The following is a 21,765-nucleotide window of genomic DNA, read 5'->3' on the forward strand; positions in this document are numbered from 1 at the left end:
TGTGTAAAAGTGATTATTTCATGATTGAAAAGCTGCAACAACAGCAAAATCTAAAGACTGAAACAGATGGGTTTGGTTTTTTGCCCATTCAGACATGGTTGTGTTAGTCTCAGAGGTTTAGTAGATGCTACATGACGGTCTTTCTCGCTGTGTTTCAAAGGTGTATCTTACTTGCATGTGGTCTTGCACAACAGCCTACTCCTGATTTGTCACTGTTTTTGTAATAGTCAAATGTTTTCTAGTTCTGGTGTTGCAAAACACCTTGTCCCTTATCTTACAGGAGGCCCTTCCAGCTCCCCTGTGTTTGTAATGTTGAAAGCTATTCCTTTACTACATTCTCAAAATGGTAGGTCAGGCTATCAGCAGAGGAAGTAGACCTTGCATCAAAAAACCTCACCAGCTCCTGAGAACTGCTGCTTCCTCTGATAAGGGAAAGTTTGGTTTGGGGTGGGGTGGTTTGTTGGTTAGTTGGTTGGTTTGGGGTTTGTTTTTTTTCATAGGGGTTTGGGTTTTTTTGTTTGTTTGTCCCCCCTCCTTCAAGTTTCTGGTTACAGCAGAACCTATTCCAGAAAATTTATATAGACAAATGAGTTTTACCTTCTAAGTTATCCTTTTTTCCCCTCAAATAATCAATTAGGTAACAACTTGTTTGGCTTACAAAACTGATCACTGACTCCAAATCAAGGTCTTCAACTGAAATCTGCAGTATGATGAATATGTGTTGTCAGTGTCACACAAGTGAAGAAGAAACTTCTGATCCTTGAACTAGAAGCAGCTGTCTGCTTGTGTGTGCCCAGACCAAGTCTGTCCCCTTTGAGTTAAACTGTTCCCTGGCCTCTCCTGTGGCTTCTGGGTAGTCACCTTTGGCATCCTTTGCCCATGTAAAGGAACACTCTTGAATAGTTTCCTGTCCAGTATTTCTACAGCACTTCCTGGCAGGTGGCCAAGCATGTAGTTGCCCTTTCCCCTGTTACATGGTAGCTGCCAACCATAGTGACCAGGATGGCTTCCAGGAGATGGAGGACAGACAGGCTGCTTTGCTGCCCTGCAGAGATCGGATGGGTTTGTAGACCTTTTCAAGCTTAAAACTGGAGAGGCCTGGGTCCTTGTCTTACAGTTATGTTGGTGTCAGGACTTTGGGGAATGGAAGTGAGGGGGGTTTTTTCTGGCTTGCAGATCCTTATTTAGAGGAAGGACTCCCACACAAAAGTAGTGAGCTGTTACATTTGTGTTGCTGGCCCAGCTACTCAGACTGGGCATTGGCAGAGCTTCACAGTAGGAGCTATAAGTCAGGTTTATTCTCTCGGTTTCCTGAAAGATCTGTTTATTGTCAGTTTAAAGGAGTTCAGAATTTTAGACATAGAATGACTTCAGAAAGGATTTATTATTTTGAGCTGCAGTCCCTCTGTGTAAGCATCAGCTGCCTGTCAGTGCAGCGTGCTGTAACATTACCTTCTGCAACATCAGCAAGGAAAAAAGTGATCAAAAGAACTGTTGGCAAAGGAGCAATTACAGTACTTACCAACAGTTCCTCAGAATTTAATCTCTAAACAACTAAGGACGGCATATAAATTGGTCCACCCCGTGATAATGTCCCACTTGAATTTGTAAGGCGTATGGGAGAAGGAGGAAAAGACCTTGGTTTTTCTAATATATGCCTTTAAAATACTCATGACTACAATACTGTAGATATGACTCTTCTGCATAGCAAACTGGTTGCTCATAGCTACAGTGTCATAGATATGACTCTTCTGCATAGCAAATGAGTTTTAAACAGGCATTAAACCTAAAAGGTTTGGCACTAACTGAAAGGTCAGTGAAATATTGATCATTAGTAACAAACCTCATTCTCCATGACAGGATATTATCACGACTCCAATATAATAAAAAAGAGCTGTGTATGTGCTGATTTCTTTTTTAGCAGTTCTATATTGTGAAGTCAGTACACTTAGCCAAGCTGAATGCTAAATATAGACTGAAAGGGGCAGTCTTTCATAGCTGTCTTTATGGGTCCTGCAGGACTCAACAGGTTCCTATGGGTCTAAAAGTAGAGAGAAGAACTGCAGAACAAGTTTTCTTCATGTGATTTTCACTGGCTGATTTCTTCCATACTGGCACATTAACTGAATATAATTATGTTGTAAGTAATGTTTCATTCTGCTGGTTTTTAACCTTTTAGATTTTATTTAGTTTTTTTTCTGTGAAGAATTTTCAGTGTGTTCTCTTTCTACATTCTAATTTTACCACAACAACTTAAAAAGAAATTTAAAAGTCAGACTGGAGAAAAAGTCTTTAAGTACAAGATAAAGTGAATCTCAAAACCTCAGTGTTTACATTAGTTTGTTGGGGAAATAATGAATACTTTTGGCCAGCAACACTGATGTCTGTATCCTTTCTCCTTTGTTTGCCATGTCAGTGGAATCAAACAAATGTAATATAAACTTTGTTGCATTAGTAATGGTTATCTTCCCTGTGGTTACATGCACAAATGCTTAAAAAATAACAGTAAATGCAGAAACATATAATTCATACCACTAATGAATCTTATTACAGCTCAAGTTGTTAAGAAGAGTCTTCCCTGAAGTTGCAGGGAGGTACTAATCAGAATACCCAAGAGAAACAACTGCTCTTCAGAAGCTAAAAATAACCAAAAGCCTTTGTGCATGAGGTGGTAACTTTCAGCATGCTGTTCAAATGCAGGGCTCTGTAGTGATTGCAGTTGGCTACGGATGTGCACGCGAGGAGAGAGCAGAGCAGAGCCAGTGCTGGGGGGAACGTGGTTCACAGACTGTGCTGCCTGGCACCACGTAATGTTCTAGAGGAAGGACAGTGGGCACAGCCATCTGTCCTGAAGTTACTGCTGCACACCTAAACGTCATACGCTAGGTAAGGCTAACCCCTACTATGCCAGCTTTTCTACCTTTTCTTTATATTTTGAAGCAACAGGTCTGAGCAGAGTAAAAAATAAGCTGTAATATTTTCTTACATGCTATTAAACAGAAATATGAAAATATCCATGTAGTCCTGTCAACCTCCACTAGCAGAAGAACAAGCCTCATTGTCAAGAGCGCTTTAAGTTCTTAGTCTTTAGACTTATTGAGGCAAACACTCAGGGCTTTATTCCTCAGACTTTAGGTTTTTAATTAGGAAAATTAAAATATAGTTGCTATATTAGGAATCTGGTCACACTGTGTTCTGTATTGTTCAGAGAAGGAAAGAAAGCTCAGAAGCACATCAGGAGGGCAGTTCAACCCATCTAGGATTCAGAAATCACCCTTAGGTGCTTAACAGCCTTCATCAATAAGAGATTTGCATCCCATGAAGTGCTGATTTATGTTGGCAGGTAAAACTGAACTTGGGAGCTTTGATGAAATACTAAATGGTAAGATGTATTCTACTCCAAATCTAAACTAATCTCTGTGAGCTCCCCCTCTTATGTTCACGGGCAAGAAAAAAGTACATTTAGGCTGCAATTCTAAGTTCAAAAAGATGTATCTTAGAATAAGAGAAATATTACCTGGAGGAATGTATTTTTCTTCAATAATTACAAAGGGAGTTTTCAGTGACAAGTGTAGTCAAACCTGCCTACTTAGAGCATCTGCATCTCCTTATGGCTAGAACTGTAGTTTGTTTCTAGAAGGCATTTTTGGAATCAGAGGCATAAAGAAAACCAAAAGACTGATAAGGAATAATGTGCAATTCACAGAGGAGCCTCCTTAGGTATTGCTTCTTTTCTATATATATTATTCCTTCAAAACTGTATTTGTATAAAAAAATCATTCACTGAGTTCATGCACCCAGACTCTACAGAGAAACTGTTTTTGCAGTTTGGGCCTCATCCAGTGTTTTTTTTAAAGCAAGGAGTATTAGTCTGAAGAAAAGGCTTTGCTATCAACCTTTATTTTGTCCAGAATTTGTCCAGTCTAGAAGACTAATTTTTCTGTTCCATTTTTCACAAATAATAACTTCACAGTATTATTCTAAGGTGTATAAGCAGACAGGTATTCTTGCTGCTTATCTCGTATACCTATACCTGATTTCTCTGTCTTATCTCTAAATTATTTGATGCTGAAAGCAGAGGACCTGAGTGACATCCTTCCTGTCAGTGTTAGTGAAGGTTTGTCTTTCACTGTTGTCAGAATCTCACCCTACCTCTTACCTCACCAAACCAAAGGGTTATACAACTGAGTGAGTACCATTCAAATCAATGCTGGAGCCAATCAGGCTGATTTTTCTCTCTCTTTCCCCACACACATGCATATGTGTGTGTATGCATAAGTATACACATGTACACAAGCACCATGTAGAAATTAAATGTTATATTCAGCGATCTCCAAGAATAAACAAGTGCTATGTACTGAGTTATCCTTGCCTTCAAGTAAGTGTGCTGGTCCTTCAAATTCCTTTATTTTAAGGGTTGTTTAGGCTGCTCAGTGTTTCCTTAGAACAGGACACCAACTGTTACCAGTTATTTCCCATATCCATGTGTTAAATTACCTTTTAAATTATTATTTACCTTAGATACAATGGAGAGGCCTTCCTTGGAAATTAACCTGCCTGATACACATGAAGAAGGAAAGCTTTATGTAGTTGATTCCTTAAACAACCTAAACAAGCTAAATGTTTGTCCAGATGAATCCCAGCATTCACTAGGTAGGTATGATAGGTTATGCTCTAAGGTTTTCCATATGCACAATCCACATTATGTGTCACTGATGACAACAGGCCAATATGTATGTCAAGCTCTTTACTGAAAAAAATGTAAGAAAAAGATTGAAAATGGCCTAATTTAGACAGATCAGATAATGATTTAGCTATCCCTGCTGAGTATTTAAGTTATTAGGTTCTTGAAAATCCTTGCATTTTGCTAGGGATTCACTGTCAAGCCTGAACTTATTTTCCATCTCCACTGGGGTTTATGAGGTGATCCCTTGCAGGATAATGTCTCTAGTAATGCTCAACATACACCTACTACATAAATAGCACTGTAACTCTTTCCAAGCACTAAAATTCACACATGGCAATAGAAGTACCAGAGAATTTCTGTTCATTCCATTAAGACACATCTCCTAGAGACTCAGACCAGTTATCTGAAATATCCCATGACACTTTTAAGCATTTTACTTCGCAGACTTTCTTGACTTACAGTTTCAGATATGGCTCCTACACTTCTACTGGTTTAATATTATTTATTGAATTAATTAACAAGAATATTTTCACTCGTGATAACTACAATAACTACAATATATTTCAGGTCTTTGTGACCTGAAAATATCTTAAAACCTGGAGCTCTTCAGCAGCATTCCACATAACAATATTTGAATCTGCTTTTATTTCCCTTATTATAATGGCAAATTTGGCTGAAGAAATCTAGATATCAACAATTATGAAATTAGTTTCAAATGGCCATAACTTAATCATGCTTCTTGTTATGGGACTTAAATGCCTTCTCCTTACATCTGTTTCCAAGTCCTCTATATTTTCCTAATGCAACTAACTAGAGTGGTGTTGGTTTCTGCATTTAATGCAAATATGTTAGACATAAAGTACTTAATTCTCATATGCAGATTATCTTGGTATTGACACTCTGTATGTAAAAAATGAGACAATGGCATACCTTGGTTTTAATGTCAAAGAAACTCCTTTTGGTGTAACTGTTTCACTCTCTTTTGCAATTTTTATTGGACAGTATTGTTTACTTTTCAGGTAAATATACAAGGTTCTGTGGAATCATATAGGGTTCTCTGGAATAATCACATGCATGCTCCTCCCTATATTTCAGCAGTAAATAAAGGTAGCCTAATATGTATTTTATTCATAAATTTGTAAAGTGCTTTGGTTCCTTCTAGGATTATTCTTTTAAAATACTTTTTAAGCTTGGAGATTCTGTAGATATCTTATCCCAACAATTAAATACATAAAATCACTTTTTCACAGTCCTTACCTGCCTTATTCAGCAGCATAAAATTCTGGTTCTCTTGCCAGAAAATCAGAGAGATGTAAAAAGCTATTTAAACTGTATATACGTTTTGACTGCATCAGTAAGAGCAAACCAGTAATTTCTTTATGTTTTAGATGATTAAATGTTCCCACTGTTTGCTGTTTGGCAAGAATGTGTGTTCACCAATTCCACACAACACTGCAGTCTGGGATGTTCAGCCTGATGAAATAGTAAGAAGCACTCATTAGGCAGAGCTTAGACCATTTTTGAGACCTGATAACTTAGTATGCTTGACAGGCAGCAGTAGCAGGCCCCACCCATCCTTATTATTCTGATTAGAAAGCAATACTGGTGCAGGCACTTACTATATGGTGCATTTGTTATGAATGCTAAGGGAATAACAATAGAACCTCAAAACCCAAATATGAAAACATTCCAGCTTACTCACAGGCAGGAGTGTGTTAAACACAATACAGAAAATTAGAGATACTCCCAGAGATCTTCTACTAGCTCAGTGGATTGCTCAGCCCCAGGTTGGGTCATTATTATAGTGCTGTAATGGCATATGCAACCTTCCCTCAGTTTTATTGCTACAGGCTCAGTTGCAAAGACCTCAGAGATTTCCACCAGCTGAAACAAGTACACAATTTAGAAATATATTTTTCACAGATGCACATGCTACTCTCCTTTTCAGAAGATAGCAATTACAGGAGGATAAATTATAGTATTTTGCATGTAATTTTAGTATATATGAGACTGACATGAAAATGAAATTCCATTAGCTTCCTCCTCCCCCCAAACAGAAAATAAATCTAAATCTTAATAAGTAGTTACAGTAGTATGTAAACTTGAGACTAATGAATCTATCTCAAGTATAAAATTTTTATATTCACGTGAATTTCCACATGGTATTCACATGTTATCTTTGGGCTTTATTGCCACCTCACATTTGATTGCAACTGTGTCTATGAGAGAAACTACTTACTTTCCCTGTACACAACATGTTCTTTAAATAGCGATAAACTGCCTTGTCAAGCTGATTTGAGGGCACCACTGCAGCTGCTTTTCTTTTTTTTCCCCTCATTCTTCCTGTGCTTAAAGGATGACTTATGTATTCCATATGAAAGTCTGTTCAGTTCTTGGCAACTGGGAGAATAGGTACCTCATTATTTACTGGAACGAAACCAACAAATCCTAAAGACAGTCAAGACCTACATTTATCCTATCCAACATCAGGAGCTTAACTGAGGTGCTTAGTTTGGGAGATTAATCATCCCAGGTATACTTCTATCATCAAAGAGAAAAAGAAGCAAATCTAGAGGATGAATGCGTAGGATGAATCCATACCTTGGTTTTCAATATGAATTTTTCTCTCTTCTCTTCTGAAAAGGTTAAGTCCATTCAAGCCCTTAGAAAGCCTTCGGAAACTCCATTGCAGCCTTTGTACATGTAAAACAGCTGTAAAACTCTGAACCATAAAACAGGTCAACTTCAACAAAACAGTGTATTTCATCAACAGAAATATTTTTCTTGAATATGTTCTAGCAGCTATAACAGATGTATTAGTTTTTATATTTCCAAATTCAAGATGAGTACATTAAGTTGGTTTCTTTCCTTCTCATGCAATATCACTGGAAATGAAATCTGTTGGCCAAAATTATAATGTATTCTGCAACATTTAATGAAGCCAGAAGCATTTTCTCATGTTTTTCTTAACCAACCTCAGCAAACTTTATCACCAAATGATTTGTCATCTCTTAACAGATGAGGAGGAGAATGCTGGTGGCACTGGAGAAAACATGGCAGGGAGCAACACAGGAAATCAGCGTTTGTTCTTCATCACTTTTATTCTTACTTTGATCATCAGTTTGGCACTTGTTTCATTTGTAATATTCTTAATAAGTAAGTAAACCAAAGACTGGTTCTTAAAAATGTAGGGCCAATGGGAAAAGAACTTTGCTGATATGTGTCATGGCACCTTATGACATGCTACTGCTGTATTTGCATGGTCAAAGGCTTTGGCTGCTTATGGGCAGTGGGTCCTGATCCTGGGGGCAGAAGTACAGGCAAATAACTCTCTTTGATCTAAAAGGCACAATTTTATTCTTCAACAGCTGTGAAGAATTTAGATCAGGGGGGCTTATACTGTGTTGCTAAAAATGCTGACTGGAAATGAAATTGAAATTTAAAGGTGATTGTATGGCAGTGAGGTACTTTGACAATGTGCCTTTCACTGCTTTACAGATAAAACTCAGTATTGGTGTCATTCAACTGAAACTGGAATTACACTCAGAGTAACACTTAAATCAGGTTACCTGAAGGAGGACCTGAGGGTTGTCATCTAAGTACTGATTGGAAGTTTGTTTGGAACTAAGAAAATCTCAAAAATAAGAAAAAAAATTAGATAATATATATGAAGATTTGCACGTAGAATTGAACCTGTAGACATCATTACTGTTCCACTTTTTAGGACTGATCGGGTGGGTTTAGCGAAACACATGGCTGCAATGAATATGGTTTATGGAGCCCTTGTCATCATGGGCCTTTCTGAGTAATAGTATTGAACAGAATATGAGGTGCATTATTTTAATTTGGAAGTCTATTTTGTATGAATTGGAATCCATGCAAAATCAAGATTTCTTATATCCTGTAGTGGGGAATTTACTGGAACATAGCAAAAATCTTTATTTTCCTTTTTGAACAGGAAATTCTAATGCTAACTAAATTTTCATACAGGCACTAAAAGAATGGAATATAAGACAAGTAAAAAACGCAAAGTAGATTTTAAGTGACATGATTGTAAAATCCTAACTGAAATACCTTATACTTGAATTTCAGATTTATTTAATAGGGAGCTGCCTGAAGTAGAGCCCTTGTATAGAAAAATGAGTAATGTGCTACTCTAGTAAAAGAATGATAAAGTAATTGTGAAAAGCCTTCTTACAGGAATTAAAGCACTTTGCTTGGGCTCAGGTTGGTGGAGGCCTGTGGTTTTTGAAACTGATTTCCAGTGGTGTTTCAGTTTATATATGTTATGTTGTATAATCTGAGATTATATTTGCAATCCACATACATGCATTCATTTAGCATTGACACTATTAGACTTAAGCTTCAAAACCCATGGGTAAATTCTGTTAACTTCAGAAGGCCAAAACAAAAATAGTTCTCGCACATTTGTTTGCTAGAGGAGGCTGGCCTACAAATGACAATCCTGGGGAAACTAATGGAATAGATATGCTCCTGAGGACTGCAGAATTATCTGAGCCATAGTATATTTTATTACACTGCACTAAAGTGAAAAAAAAACCAAAACAGAAAATAAACAATTAAAGAATGCAGTGAGCAGGTAAACCTACCAAATGTATAACTTCTTATCATTAGGTTCTGCAATTGTTTTCCTGGTTAATATTTTTGTTCATCATAATTCCCTACAAACTCTCACAGGAATGCAAGTGAGGGTAGTGATGCTCTTGATTTAAATGTTGCTAATTTAATGTGGTACATTTTCCTTTTCAAGTTCAAACTAGAAACAAGATGGACCAAATATCAAGCAGACTACTATCTGAAAAGAAGAACATAGAAGATCTGAAGAAAATTAACAGTATTTTATTAAAGCATCTAAATCAATCAGGAATTAAGGATAAGTCTTCCAATCTTCATGATTACCTATTAACCCATGCTGAACTCAAAGTCCCTGGAGAATAGATCTTCTTTGGAATGAAATTTAGCATATTCATGACTCAGATATTTTTACATATGTCACACAGGTTGCTTAAACATTATGATATGGTCACCGGAGCATTGGAAAAGCCAACTGAATGAAAAATATTAGAAAATAATATTTTATCCTGGTTTATTTGGACGTAGATTTTTAAAACTAAGCCCATAGGAGTCACAATAAACAACAGATTGTCAACAATTTGGGGCAAGAGTTCTGGATTCCTTGTGTATTGTAAATTGCAGGGGTAAGGGCCTAGTTTTACTTTAAATGTAAGTGAACAATTACAGAAAACCATGATTTCTATTCACATGATTCCAGCATGACCTTGTTCACTTAATCGTTCTCCTGTGTCTTTGGTACAAGTTTTGTGTTTATTTTTAATATTATTTGTATTTAAGGATAACTTCGGATTTAATAACTTATAAATAAATTCATTTCTGCCATAGAGCTCTGTGGTTTTCCTTTCTGTCCATTTAAATACACTGACTTACTACTCTTTTTGTGGAAAACCTCTAAACTGGAATAATAACAAACCCTTTCATAACATGCCATATTCAGCCCAAATTTGTATTGACTGAGTGGGTGTCCTATTGTCTTACATGAAAAATGGGTTTAGAGGACTCAGTCTGTTAATTTCATAACATCATCATAGCAAACCCATCTCATAGCAATGCTAATATGCTGTACTTGCAATCTGAGGGAAGTTTCTGGGTGAAGGCCAAGTGTTTTTATGAAGTTATGTGGGAAAAATGCTACATGTTCTTGTATTCTTCCCTATACTTGCTGTTGGCCACTATCAGGGAAGGGCCAGGTGAAATATGGTCGGAACCTTCATGGTTTTAAAGTGGAGCAATACCTCAGAGGGTGAAAGGAGCCGACACTTTCTCACTCTGAATTTACACAGTTCTGGAGACCAACATATGAAAGTGTGAACCCATAAGAGACTGGTGCTTTGTCATTTTAGTATTCAGAACCTGGTACTGGAACATACATTATGAAGGCACCTCCAATATCAATAAATAAATTGGTTACTCCCATCATGACGGTGTGATGGCAGCTGACACTATGGAATATGTCCAACATCTTTTCTTTTAGTTTGAGTTCTTCTTCTCATCCAATTCTTTCTTATCTCTTCTGGACAATTTTACAAAAAAAATCACCAAAGTCAACAGCTTGCACTGCAGTCTTCTTTTCCAGAATGACAGTCCTTTCTGTGATGACTATTTCATTGTCTACAACAGAGTGAAGAACTCAGTCCAGGAGACTTTCGTGGTATCACTCTACTTGGATTTGCCCAGCAATTCTTTTCCTTTTATTGGGAGGGCTTTGCTTTACACCTATGTTTTACATCATCTTCTCTCATTTTCCTGATGTATTACTGTCAAATTATTCACATGAAAACCATGAAGTTCCATTTTAAGAGTTTATTACTCCTGCTTTTAATTCCCAGTTGTAGTTGTAATTATCTCCTCTAGGTGCCTCAAATAGTTTTTATAAAGATGACTCAAATATAGCTATCAGGGAATGATAAAAATGATGTAGAAAAGTTGTAAGGAATATCCTTCTGTAAATGCTGTTAAATGACAAAAGAAACACTATCTTAAGACTAAAAACATGACACTTGTAGTGTTGCTTCTCTGTTCTTCTCTGAGCTGTCACCTGCTTTTTAGTGACAGTACTAAGTTCTCATCTCTCCCACTCACATTGTAGCTACTGCAACTGCTCTCGAGTTCCTGCCTTGTACAGAGGAATTGATAGAACATTCACCCCCCTCCACCCCTCTCTTTAAATCGTAGTATTCTTGTAAATCTGTCAGGAAAATAAGAACATTAACATGTAATGGACCAAATGTGCCTTTTGGCACAGATATGCACACATATCTGTACCTGTGAGCAGGGAGAAACAACTCCAGTATTTAGCACTCAGTGGCAATCTCAAACACATGGATTTCACCCTCATTTCCACTTCAGCTATCAGAGCGGTCGGTGTGGTCAAACAGAAACTGATACCAAGAGCCCATAGATTCTTTTTCTGGCAGGAGACTGTAAATAAAATGTGTCCTAGAGCAACAGCGCCCCAAGAAATGAAAGTTTCCTCATCTCTCTGATCTTGTCCTCAATTACTCTTAACATGGTTGTTCAAACAGTACTCATAATAAATCCACTTTTTCTGTCTCTGTTATTGATTAGAAGTGTTGGGGTTTTTTTCACTCCATGGTTTGATCCTCCAAGATGCTGAGTGCCCTCAACTGTGACCAGCTGGGGCATAACAATGTACAGGCATGCTCAGTATCATACAGGACTGACACCCCAGATCAACCTTTTCATATTTAATTGCTTCTTTGCTTGCAGTGATCAGCAACTGAGATCAGTGACTGAAAAAGTGCAAAGGTCCAAGGCTCATCCTGTTAGTGCTGCTGAAACACAGTTGTTGTTGGATACACTTGCAGTCAAGGAAGACATGGGGCAGCACTGCTTACAGCTGCTTATGGCTTCTCAGATCAAGTACCCCCTAAGCGGAAACAAGTAGTGGCTCCTTTAGGGGAACATTTCTTTCTAATCTACTGGCAGTGAAGTAGTCCCAAAGAAACCAATACTGGACCTTTAAAATCTTTTACAAACTTGACCCTGAAGTGAATTTCAGCTCATTCTAGAGCCCCATAATTCATCTTGAATAAACAGCTAAGTGACTAGTGAACTCCAAGCTCCAACTGCATAACCACTGTGCTGTATATGGATGTTACAATGTCTCCTGCAGACATGGCTGCACATCTCAAGAACCTTTGCCATGTCTGGCATTACAACCACAAACAGGAGGAAGACAATCTGACAGTAACAGCTTCATCTTACAATAGTCACAATTGTTGTCCTCGATAGTACTGCTTCTTTCCTTTTTCTCTTATTTGCAGCCTGTAGAGGTATCTACACAGAGTGATTTGCCTTTTAGTATTTCTCTTAGTCCACTGCAAATGAAAAGGGTGCACAGAGGGTTCAGATAGATTTGATAATGTGCCACTGACACTCATGTGCTGCAAGTACTATCACTCCTGAAATGACAACATGGTTTCAGGAAATTTTCTGCTGAATAAACCTGGACAATAGTAGAGAAAAGCTGGTAAGCAAAGATAAACACTTAGAAGACTTAACCAAGAAAATACCTCCAGCTTCCATCAAAGGCATCATCATGCCAGTCCCTGAAGTGTTGGCTGAATCTTTAGGTGGCTGGGTAGCATCAATAGACAAAATACTTTCTTCCCCTGGTTAGCTTGCTGAGAAATTCATTCCTTTGTTCCAGACATCCATAACAGTCCACGTTCTTGTTAACCTCAAACCATCAGACATTATCTGACTATGTGAAACTAAGTGTGGGGAGACTATACAGTACTAAATAGTAGAGGGTTGGCTAGTGCAGACATTTGCTTGCCTTCCTTGGGGTCATGTTACCTTAGATCTCAGCCTTGTGCTAGTGGGATTAAGAGGAACATTCTTTTCAATTAAGGAAAAAAAGGCACATTTGGTCCATTACATGTTAATGTTCTTATTTTCCTGACAGATTAACAAGAATACTACGATTTAAAGAGAGGGGTGGAGGGGGGCTGAATGTTCTATCAATTCCTCTGAGATTCATGAGAAATAGTAACACTAAGGCCAAAGAAGTTAGTCCTATTCAAGAACTCAATCAATCTTAGAATTCAAGAAAAGGCTTTTACAGACTCTGTTTCCGATCCTTTTTCTGGTTTCTGGGCCACACTTCAGCAATCGAAATGCTATCCACGATTCACTGACGAGCCAGCAAAACCTCTGAATGGTAATGAGAACCTTCTAGTAGAAACACTCACAGCACAGTGCTGCTGCTAATTTATCACTTTGAGGCAAACCACATTACACACAACGGTGAAAAGACAATTTAAAAATCGATTGCCTGACAATTTGAATATCTATTAATAATTATGGGTTTGCTTTTTGAGCTCTGCACTGCTCATTTAATCTTAATATCTTCTTCACCACATAACCGACTTTAGAAAACAGTGTTTGTCTACAAGGTGATATAAAATGTTTAAACTCACAGACACCCTTTGCTCTTATGCAAAAGCTCATGGATAATTCATTAACTTCCCATTTTTAGGGTGTTCTTTTTTAAAACCTTTAGTTTTTTTCTTAAAGCAACACTGAAGTATTTTCTTCAGAAGACTTCTCCCTGAGTACTCAAAATTATATGGGTGGATATTCACCAGGAGCTGTAGTGATAGGATGTTCTGGGTTACACAGAAATTCTGGTATCCACCTTTTCTTTTCTCCAAATACGCCTTTTTGGTGTTTTGGTGCTTTGCCGCCTTTAGAGAGACTGAATGCTAGTGATTAATGACTCAAACTTTGGACCACCTGCAGTGACAGCCCATGGGCTGTAAGAGACTGGGCTATTGGTGCTGATGGCTCAATCAATGCGCAGAGTGGACACCAGGCCAGGGGCTGCAGATGTGCACATTCAATACCTCAGGCAACAAGCTGGGTGTTAAACAAGGTAAGGAAAGGGGCAAACCCTGCAAGATGGGGTAGTGTTTCTTTTTTCTTACACAGATGATTCAGCTGTGATAATTCCCTGGGACATTCACACTAAGCCTGAAGGTTCACGATAATTTAGATGAGGGGATTCAGTCCATCATCAGCAAATTTGCAGATGACACCAAGCTGGGGGGGAGTGTCGATCAGCTGGAAGGTAGAAGGGCTCTGCAGAGGGACCTGCATAGGCTGGAGAGTTGGGCTGATTCCAATGGGATGAGGTTCAACAAGGCCAAGTGTCGGGTCCTGCACTTTGGTTACAACAACCCCCTGCAGTGCTACAGGCTGGGGACAGAGTGGCTGGAGAGCAGCCAGGCAGAAAAAGGACCTGGGAGTCTGGATGGACAGGAAGCTGAAAATGAGCACAGCAGTGTGCCCAGGTGGCCAAGAAGGCCAATGGCATTCTGGCCTGGATCAGGAACAGTGTGGCCAGCAGGTCCAGGGAAGTGGTTCTTCCCCTGTACTCAGTGCTGGTGAGGCCACACCTCGAGTTCTGTGTCCAGTTCTGGGCCCCTCAGCTCAGGAAGGATATTGAGGTGCTGGAGCAGGTCCAAAGAAGAGCAACAAGGCTGGTGAAGGGACTGGAGCTATGAGGAGAGGCTGAGGGAACTGGGGTTGTCCAGCCTGGAGAAGAGGAGGCTCAGGGGAGACCTCATCACTCTCTACAACTCCCTGAAAGGAGGTTGTAGCCAGGTGGGCATCAGTCTCTTCTCCCAGGCAGCCAGCAGCAGGACAAGAGGACATGATCTTAAGCTCTGCCAGGAGAGGTTTAGGTTGGATGTTAGGAAGAAATTCTTTACAGAGAGGGTAATCAGACATTGGAATGGGCTGCTCAGGGAAGTGGTGGATTCTCTGTCCCTCAAGGTTTTTAAGATGAGACTGGATGTGGCATGGTGTTGGATCAAGGGTTAGACTTGATGATCGTGGAGGTCCTTTCCAACTCAGCTGATTCTATGATTCTATGATGAGTCATAATGGACGATAATGAGCTCATAATAGACATAAGAGAGAGCTGCAACATCTTAGAAAGTGTCAAAGACTCCTGAAGTATCCTGTGACTCACAGTATTACATCATCAAGCATAAAACTCCCCACTGCAGGGGAGGTACCAGAGGCCTTCCCATCTGAGCCTGAGTTTTGGGGCTTCCCAGACCACCCTGGACTTCTACCACCACCTCAGATCTAAACTGTGATCACCACTTCAACCAACAAACATGGAAATTGCAACAACCAAGTCTCATCACTGGATCTAACAAGTGTCTTATGGGTCTTTCCAGTCACCTGGGGGCTCTGGAGCCCTTCTCCGACTGCCTGTACCAGCACTGCAATCTCATTCCAGTGTCACAGAAGCGTCTACTGGTATTGAATCCCATCTATCCACTGTTTCCTCCCAGCACCGACTCTTCCACCGTTCTTCCTGTTTTTCAGGTGTGGGGGAGGGGAACCATGTGGAAGGGTGGCCTTCTGTTCTCTGTGCTGTGGCCACGTGTGTTTTTTCCAGGTGGGGGAGGCCGGCTGCCATCTTGATTTGGTCTGGTGGGCAGGGTTTGAGGAGTTTCTCCTCATCAGTTGACTTAACCCAGTTTTATCAATATTGTTGTTAGCATTTCTTCTTGGTAAAGAGTTATTTTTTCACTTTCATCTGGGCATATTTAGTCTCTCTCTGCATTGGAGAAACCAGGGGTAGTGAATCCGAGGGAGGAAACTTCTGTCCAAGTTCTCTGCCCCTCCAAATTTTCTCAGACCAAGACATAGGGCAAGGAGTAATCGGTTCAAACTAAAGAAGGGAAATTTAGGTTAAATATACGGAAAAAATTCTTTACTGTGGGGGTGGTGAGACATTGGGACAGGTTGCCAGAGAGGTTATGGATGCCCCATCCCTGGCAGTGTTCAAGGCTAGGCTGGATGGGGCATAGAGCCATCTGGTCCAGTGGAAGGTATCCCTGGCAGGGGGCTGGAACTAGATGATCTGTAAGGTGCCTTCCAACCCAAACCATTCTATGATTCCATGATTCTATATGTAGGTGATACCAACAATATTTTTTTTGTTTGTTTGTTTTTGGGGTTTTTTTTTGTTTTTGTTTTTAACAGAAGGTATATGGATTCTATTTCTTTTTGTGCATCATCAGTGACTGCCTGCCTGCCTGCCTCCTGGAGCAAGCCTTAAAACTAGACAATGGAGGACAAGTTTTCTACCTGTGAACCAGTAATAACAAACCCAGAAACTAATGGTACTAATTTTAATAGAATTTTAGGTGTAGTCTTTTGGTTAAAAACAAACAAAATACCCACCCCCCCAAAAAAAAAAAAAACAACAACAACAACAACAACAACAAAAAACCCCAACCAAAAACCAAAGAAACAACTTGTCTGTTCAGCTTATCATGGAGTATAAGGCAAGTTTTCTTAGAAATGCATCTCGTAGATGCTGATGCTCACTAGTAAGATTTTGTTCAGATTGGTGTACCAGAGCTGCTACTTTGATCCCAAGCAGCTTTTGGATTGCTTGAGATGAATATGATGAGTCAATACTCCAGCTCCCTGTGGTTGTAGTGTTCAGGTTCTGGCTTGAACTACACTCAGCTTTGTACAAAAATCTGCAGCTAGAGGGTCCTCAGCTATGGACAGCGAGTCAGCTTGCTGAAGTGCACAGGGAGTGAATGAAATCCAGTGAACTGATTCAGCACCTATAAATAAATACTGTTGGGCTCGCTTAAGGCCTCCTCCTTAAGGAACGGTGGTACTGACAAGACATCGAGATAAGCTGATAAAAGCTCTTCCCTAACTCTGTTCATGGCTTTTGTGTCTTCCCCGAAGAGCCACCTACAGCCCGCGCAGCTGCTTCGGGGCCTTTTATTGAGGCACCTGGGCAGAGGGCAGCGGCAGCCACCGGCCACGAAAGGCATTTCCTGGCAGGAGTGTTGGGAACACGTCATTCTCCCATTCCTGTGTCAGCAGTGCCCAGGGAGGGCCGAGAAGGGTCTCTGGGCGGCCAAGGGCCACCCCTGGCGGCCGCCGGGGCCGTGACGGCCGCCGGGACAGAGGAAGGATGCGGGAGGAGCCTGGGGGGCCCGAGGCACCACCGTGGGAAAGCGGTGCAGCTGCAAGGAGCGGGAACGGGGCGTGGCGGGGCCCACTGGGATGCGGAGGGTGTGTGGAGGGGGTGGCTCAGGGATGGGCGTGGCGCGGGGGGGGAGCTGCGAGAGTAAATGAGTTGCCGCTGCGCGCTCCAGCCCGAAAGGTGCTGGTGTTCAGCCTGCTATCAAAGAGCCTGGTTTTCTCCAGTAGCTTTTGCTTTTTTATTTTCTTCCCTCCCCTCCCAGCAGTAATGCCTTTTTTAATGAGTTTTTCAGTGCCTATTATTTTGATGGAAATTCTTGAGCACGTACTTGCCAGGCTTATAGATAGAGAAAGAGCAAGGAGGCTTGGTGAAAGTGCAGCTGATTAAACACATTACCTTGAAAAGAGAGATATGTGATCTAGTACACGTGTAAATGTGTAACACAAACATGTACTAGTTTAAATCTTCACTTCAGTATTTGCACACCGGTCACTGCTGACTCCATTACCTGAGGTCTGTGAAACTTCTCTGCTGTGTACTACAACAGTACACCAGGGGGTCATGATCAAATCAAGTCTCGAAAGGAAGGAATTAAGCAATGTAAATATCTTTTGAGACATGTGAGAGCCATTCAGCATTCCCCTTCACAGAAAGCAAGGAGCGAGCAGGCAGGTGAGGTCTGCACTGGAAGATGAAGATGAACAGAGGGATGGTGTCTGACAATCTCAGAAAACCTGGACCTCTCAAATATCTGCTTTGCTGATGTATGTGGGGCACCTGGGATAGGGACTGTCTTAGGAGTATCCTTAGCCCATCTTAGAGGTGAGGATGGTAATTTTGGGGGGAAGTGAAGCTTGTTGTGTGCTTTCCTTCTGGGGGGAAGTGAAGTGTGTTGTGTGGGAGAAGGTCTGTGGTGACCTCCGTGAATATATGAAATGCAGCTCTGCCTGGGGGCAGATGGGGCAAGAGTCCTTGGCTCAGCAGGTGGCATTATCCAGGCCTGGTAGCTGGGATACTGTTTTCTGAGAGGTGATTAACTTGGATCTGCACTTGTCTGTTCAGCATCATATTTTCCTTTCTTAGATATGTTATAAAATGACATTTTACCAGTGACTAGAATGGCCATTCACACACTGATGGAGAATGTACTGATAAGCCTGTTAGACAATCATTGACATGGAGGCATACACTTTGGCAAGGATTAGGCATATGCATTAATTTGGGGGAGATGTAGGCCCTCTGGAAAATTGTTGTAGTGCAAGGGGCAACTTTATATCCATGATCTATTCACTCATTTTGAGATGGAGAAATTCTTATGCTACTTAAAGAACCCTTCCCAATATACTGCAAAGCTAGTAAAGATGAACTTGATTATTTCAATAAATGCCTCTATTATGTTTTATGGACCAGCATTTCCCTTTCTGTAAGAATCTGGGATTTGTAGTTTGAATTTCTGTCATCTTACTGAAATAGCCACACTAGCTGTCCCAATATGATGTTATACCTGCCAGTAGTCAACAAACTGCCTCTTTCTGCAGGTAAATACTACAGACAGAGCTGGGTCTATTCAAAATGGGTCAGTCCCCTCATTGATGAGAGACTGCAGTTTCCTCTCTATACAGATTTCCTTCTGGGGGACCTGTGGCCTGGGCTCGGTCCTGATCAGATAGCTGCTAACTGATTTCTCTGTCCTGAGCGATTGTAACCTGTTGCAGCTTAAAACAGCTCAACACAGCTTTAAGGTGATAAGAAAGAATTTGTCATTCTAGTGTATAAGGAATTTTGACTGGTATTTATAGTCAGTTTAGCTATCCATCTTGGTAGGAAGTGAAGCATCTTATTTGTAACAGATACTTCATAGTTCTGTGCACCTCAGTGCAACATTCTGTTTCCGTTTAAAGGACAGTAGGCTCCATATTTTGCAACCACAAAAGTGTTGCACAGTCTAATTGGAAGGGAAACTCACCCTTCCTGAACTGTTGATATAATCTCCTATACTTTACTTAGGAATAACAAGTATAAATACCATTACTTGGCATGCAATGAACTATTTGGAAAACTTTCCATCCAGGTTCACCTTGCCAGCTCCAGGTGTCCTTGACAAGTAAAAAGTCTTTATGGTAATTTCCAACAATTTGTTTTACATAGCTTAGTTCTAGTTCTTTGTTAGATATCTAAAAAAGCGATGGAGTTGCTAATTTCTAATTAAGTTACCTCTTTGGGGGATTTTTTTTTTATGAGTACCACAGACTGTACTTCTCACCTGCTGTTAATTTCTTGCCAGCCAGTCATGCACTGTATTTTCTTGTTCCTCCTACAAAGGCATCAACTTCATATGAAAGTCACAGAATCACAGAATGAGTCAGGTTGGAAGGGACCACAGTGGGTCATCTAATCCAACCTCTCTGCTCAAGCAGGCCAGAGCATATGGCACAGGATTGCATCCAAAAGGCTCTTGAATATCTCCATTGAGGGAGACTCCACAACCTCTCTGGGCAATTTGTTCCACTGTGTGGTCACCTGCACAAAGAAGTTCTTCCTCATGTTCAGGTGGAACTTTCTGAGCATCAGTTTCTGTCTGTTGCCTCTTGTCCTATTGCTTGACACCACCAAGAAGAGCCTGGCTCCATTCTCGACACCCTCCCTTCAGATACTTATAGACATTGATGAGGTCCCTTGTCAGTTGACTCTTCTTGAAGATGAACAAGCTCAGCTCCCTCAGCCTTTCCACATAAGAGAGATGCTCCACTCCCTGAAGGATCTTTGTTGCCCTCTGCTGGACCTGCTCCAGGAGCGCCATGTCTCTCTTGTGCTGAGGAGCCCAGAACTGGACACAGCACTCCAGATGTGGCCTCACTAGGACTGAGCAGAGGGACAGGATCACCTCCCTCAACCTCCTGGCAAGGCTGTTCCTAATGCACCCCAGGATACCATTGGCCTTCTTGGCCACCAGGGCACACTGCTGGCTCGTGAACACTTTGTTGTCCATCAAGACCCCCAGATCCTTATCTACAGATCTGCTTTCGAGCAGGTCATCCCCCAACCTGTACTGGTGCACAGGGTTATTCTTCCCCAGGTGCAGTCCTAACTACTGACACTTTTACTTGAAACCTTTTCTTTCTCAAATGTATTTTTTTACATGTAAATGGTACAAGTTTAACAAGTGTCACTGAAAGGTACATTTAAACACCCACTAATTTAAGAGCTGTAGCCTTTACCTAGGAAATAGTGAGTAATAGCTGAAATCTCCTTATGCCTACAATAGGATAGCTGAGCAGCCTCTCCTTGAGCTAGTAGACAAAGTAGGGGAGGGGACAATAACACTACCGTTGCCTTTCTTGTCCTGCGTAGACTATGATTCATCAGAAGAGCTCTAAAAAACTGAGCAGATTGCATACTGTAGGAGAGAGAGATGTGCAAACAGCTCATTTCTGAATCCTGGCAGACAGCTGTGAACTAGATGCTAAATGATCAGTATTGCAAGGGGAGGGTGTTTAAATTCTCAGGAAAATATTCTGTTGCATAGGTGTGTTTGCAGGCTTCCAAAGTTACATGGCAAATTAGCTGGAGTTTTGAAGAGCTCAGTTTTGAGCACAGATGAACGAAGTGACAGTGAGCTGGAAATAAGGTGCTGGAAAAAAGCTATGTGGTAGTAACCTTTTTGTCATTCAGAGTCATTATGAGGATAAGCTAAATACTGCAAGGATCTAGTGATAAGAACCAGATAATGGCATCTTTTTTTGGTTTGGTTTCGTGGTGAGGTTTTTTAGTTGGTTATTTGTTTGTTTGTTTGTATTTGGTTTTTTGTTGTTTTTTGGTTGTTTGTTTTTCCCCCATGAAAAACAATAGGAAAAATCCTGCTTGATTCAAGTGGAACATGATTTTTCTGAGTCATTATTCTACCTGTATGATGTGAAAGGGGGAAAGATTCTTAACTCTATTACTCGTACTGCTGATCAAAGATGGATCTGAAAACTAATTTCTTCTAAGGCCAAAGGAAGCATCTTGCTCAGTGTTGAACAGGTGGGAAGGGAGAGGATGCTCCATAGGTGTGCAAGGGGTAGAGACTTTCCTGGCAGCAATAGGAAGAGGTGATAATGGCACCAGTTGCATTTGCATTTTTTTAACCTTCTCCTTGCTGGAAATTTTCCCTGACTTGATTTGGCATTTTGATCTTGGCACCCAAAATGCAGAGCATCCTGACACAGAACACTTCTTGAACAAATACAGTGGGTTTTGGCACAGTTTGAGTTTGCACCTTAGTGGGAATCAGGGCTCCCCATGAAGCAGAGGAAGGGAAGCAGTGCCATTCATTGGCAGATCCTGCTCAAGTTTTTAAGCTTTTCAGTTTCCCTTTCACATTACAAGTTACTAAATTGAAAACACAGAGATACAATTCCTATATTTTGAGACATTTTTTTTGTGGAATATATAATGTCTGACACCTTCAAAGAGAGTTGTATACACCTGAGTACATTAACTA

General features: G+C 40.5%; 1 protein-coding gene across 7 annotated transcripts; it reads left to right on the top strand.

The window, feature by feature from the left end:
• Positions 1 to 381: 381 nt before the first annotated feature.
• Positions 382 to 9,860, top strand: LSMEM1 (leucine rich single-pass membrane protein 1). 7 transcript variants are annotated; one of them, XM_027658411.1, is made up of 6 exons: positions 987 to 1,062; positions 1,177 to 1,293; positions 2,020 to 2,140; positions 4,522 to 4,653; positions 7,706 to 7,843; positions 9,459 to 9,860. In XM_027658411.1, the coding sequence occupies exons 4-6, from the start codon at positions 4,527 to 4,529 to the stop codon at positions 9,644 to 9,646; spliced, it is 453 nt and encodes a 150-aa protein (XP_027514212.1). In that variant the 5' UTR covers positions 987 to 1,062; positions 1,177 to 1,293; positions 2,020 to 2,140; positions 4,522 to 4,526; the 3' UTR covers positions 9,647 to 9,860. The 7 variants fall into 7 exon arrangements, with proteins under 7 accessions (XP_027514174.1, XP_027514221.1, XP_027514212.1 ...); XM_027658402.1 differs by lacking the exon at positions 2,020 to 2,140 and adding an exon at positions 2,701 to 2,886; XM_027658383.1 differs by adding an exon at positions 2,701 to 2,886 and having other exon boundaries at positions 993 to 1,293.
• Positions 9,861 to 21,765: the final 11,905 nt, after the last annotated feature.

Source organism: Corapipo altera, unplaced genomic scaffold, assembly GCF_003945725.1.
Source record: "Corapipo altera isolate COAL_440 unplaced genomic scaffold, ASM394572v1 1, whole genome shotgun sequence".
In the NCBI taxonomy this organism is placed as follows: Eukaryota; Metazoa; Chordata; class Aves; order Passeriformes; family Pipridae; genus Corapipo; species Corapipo altera.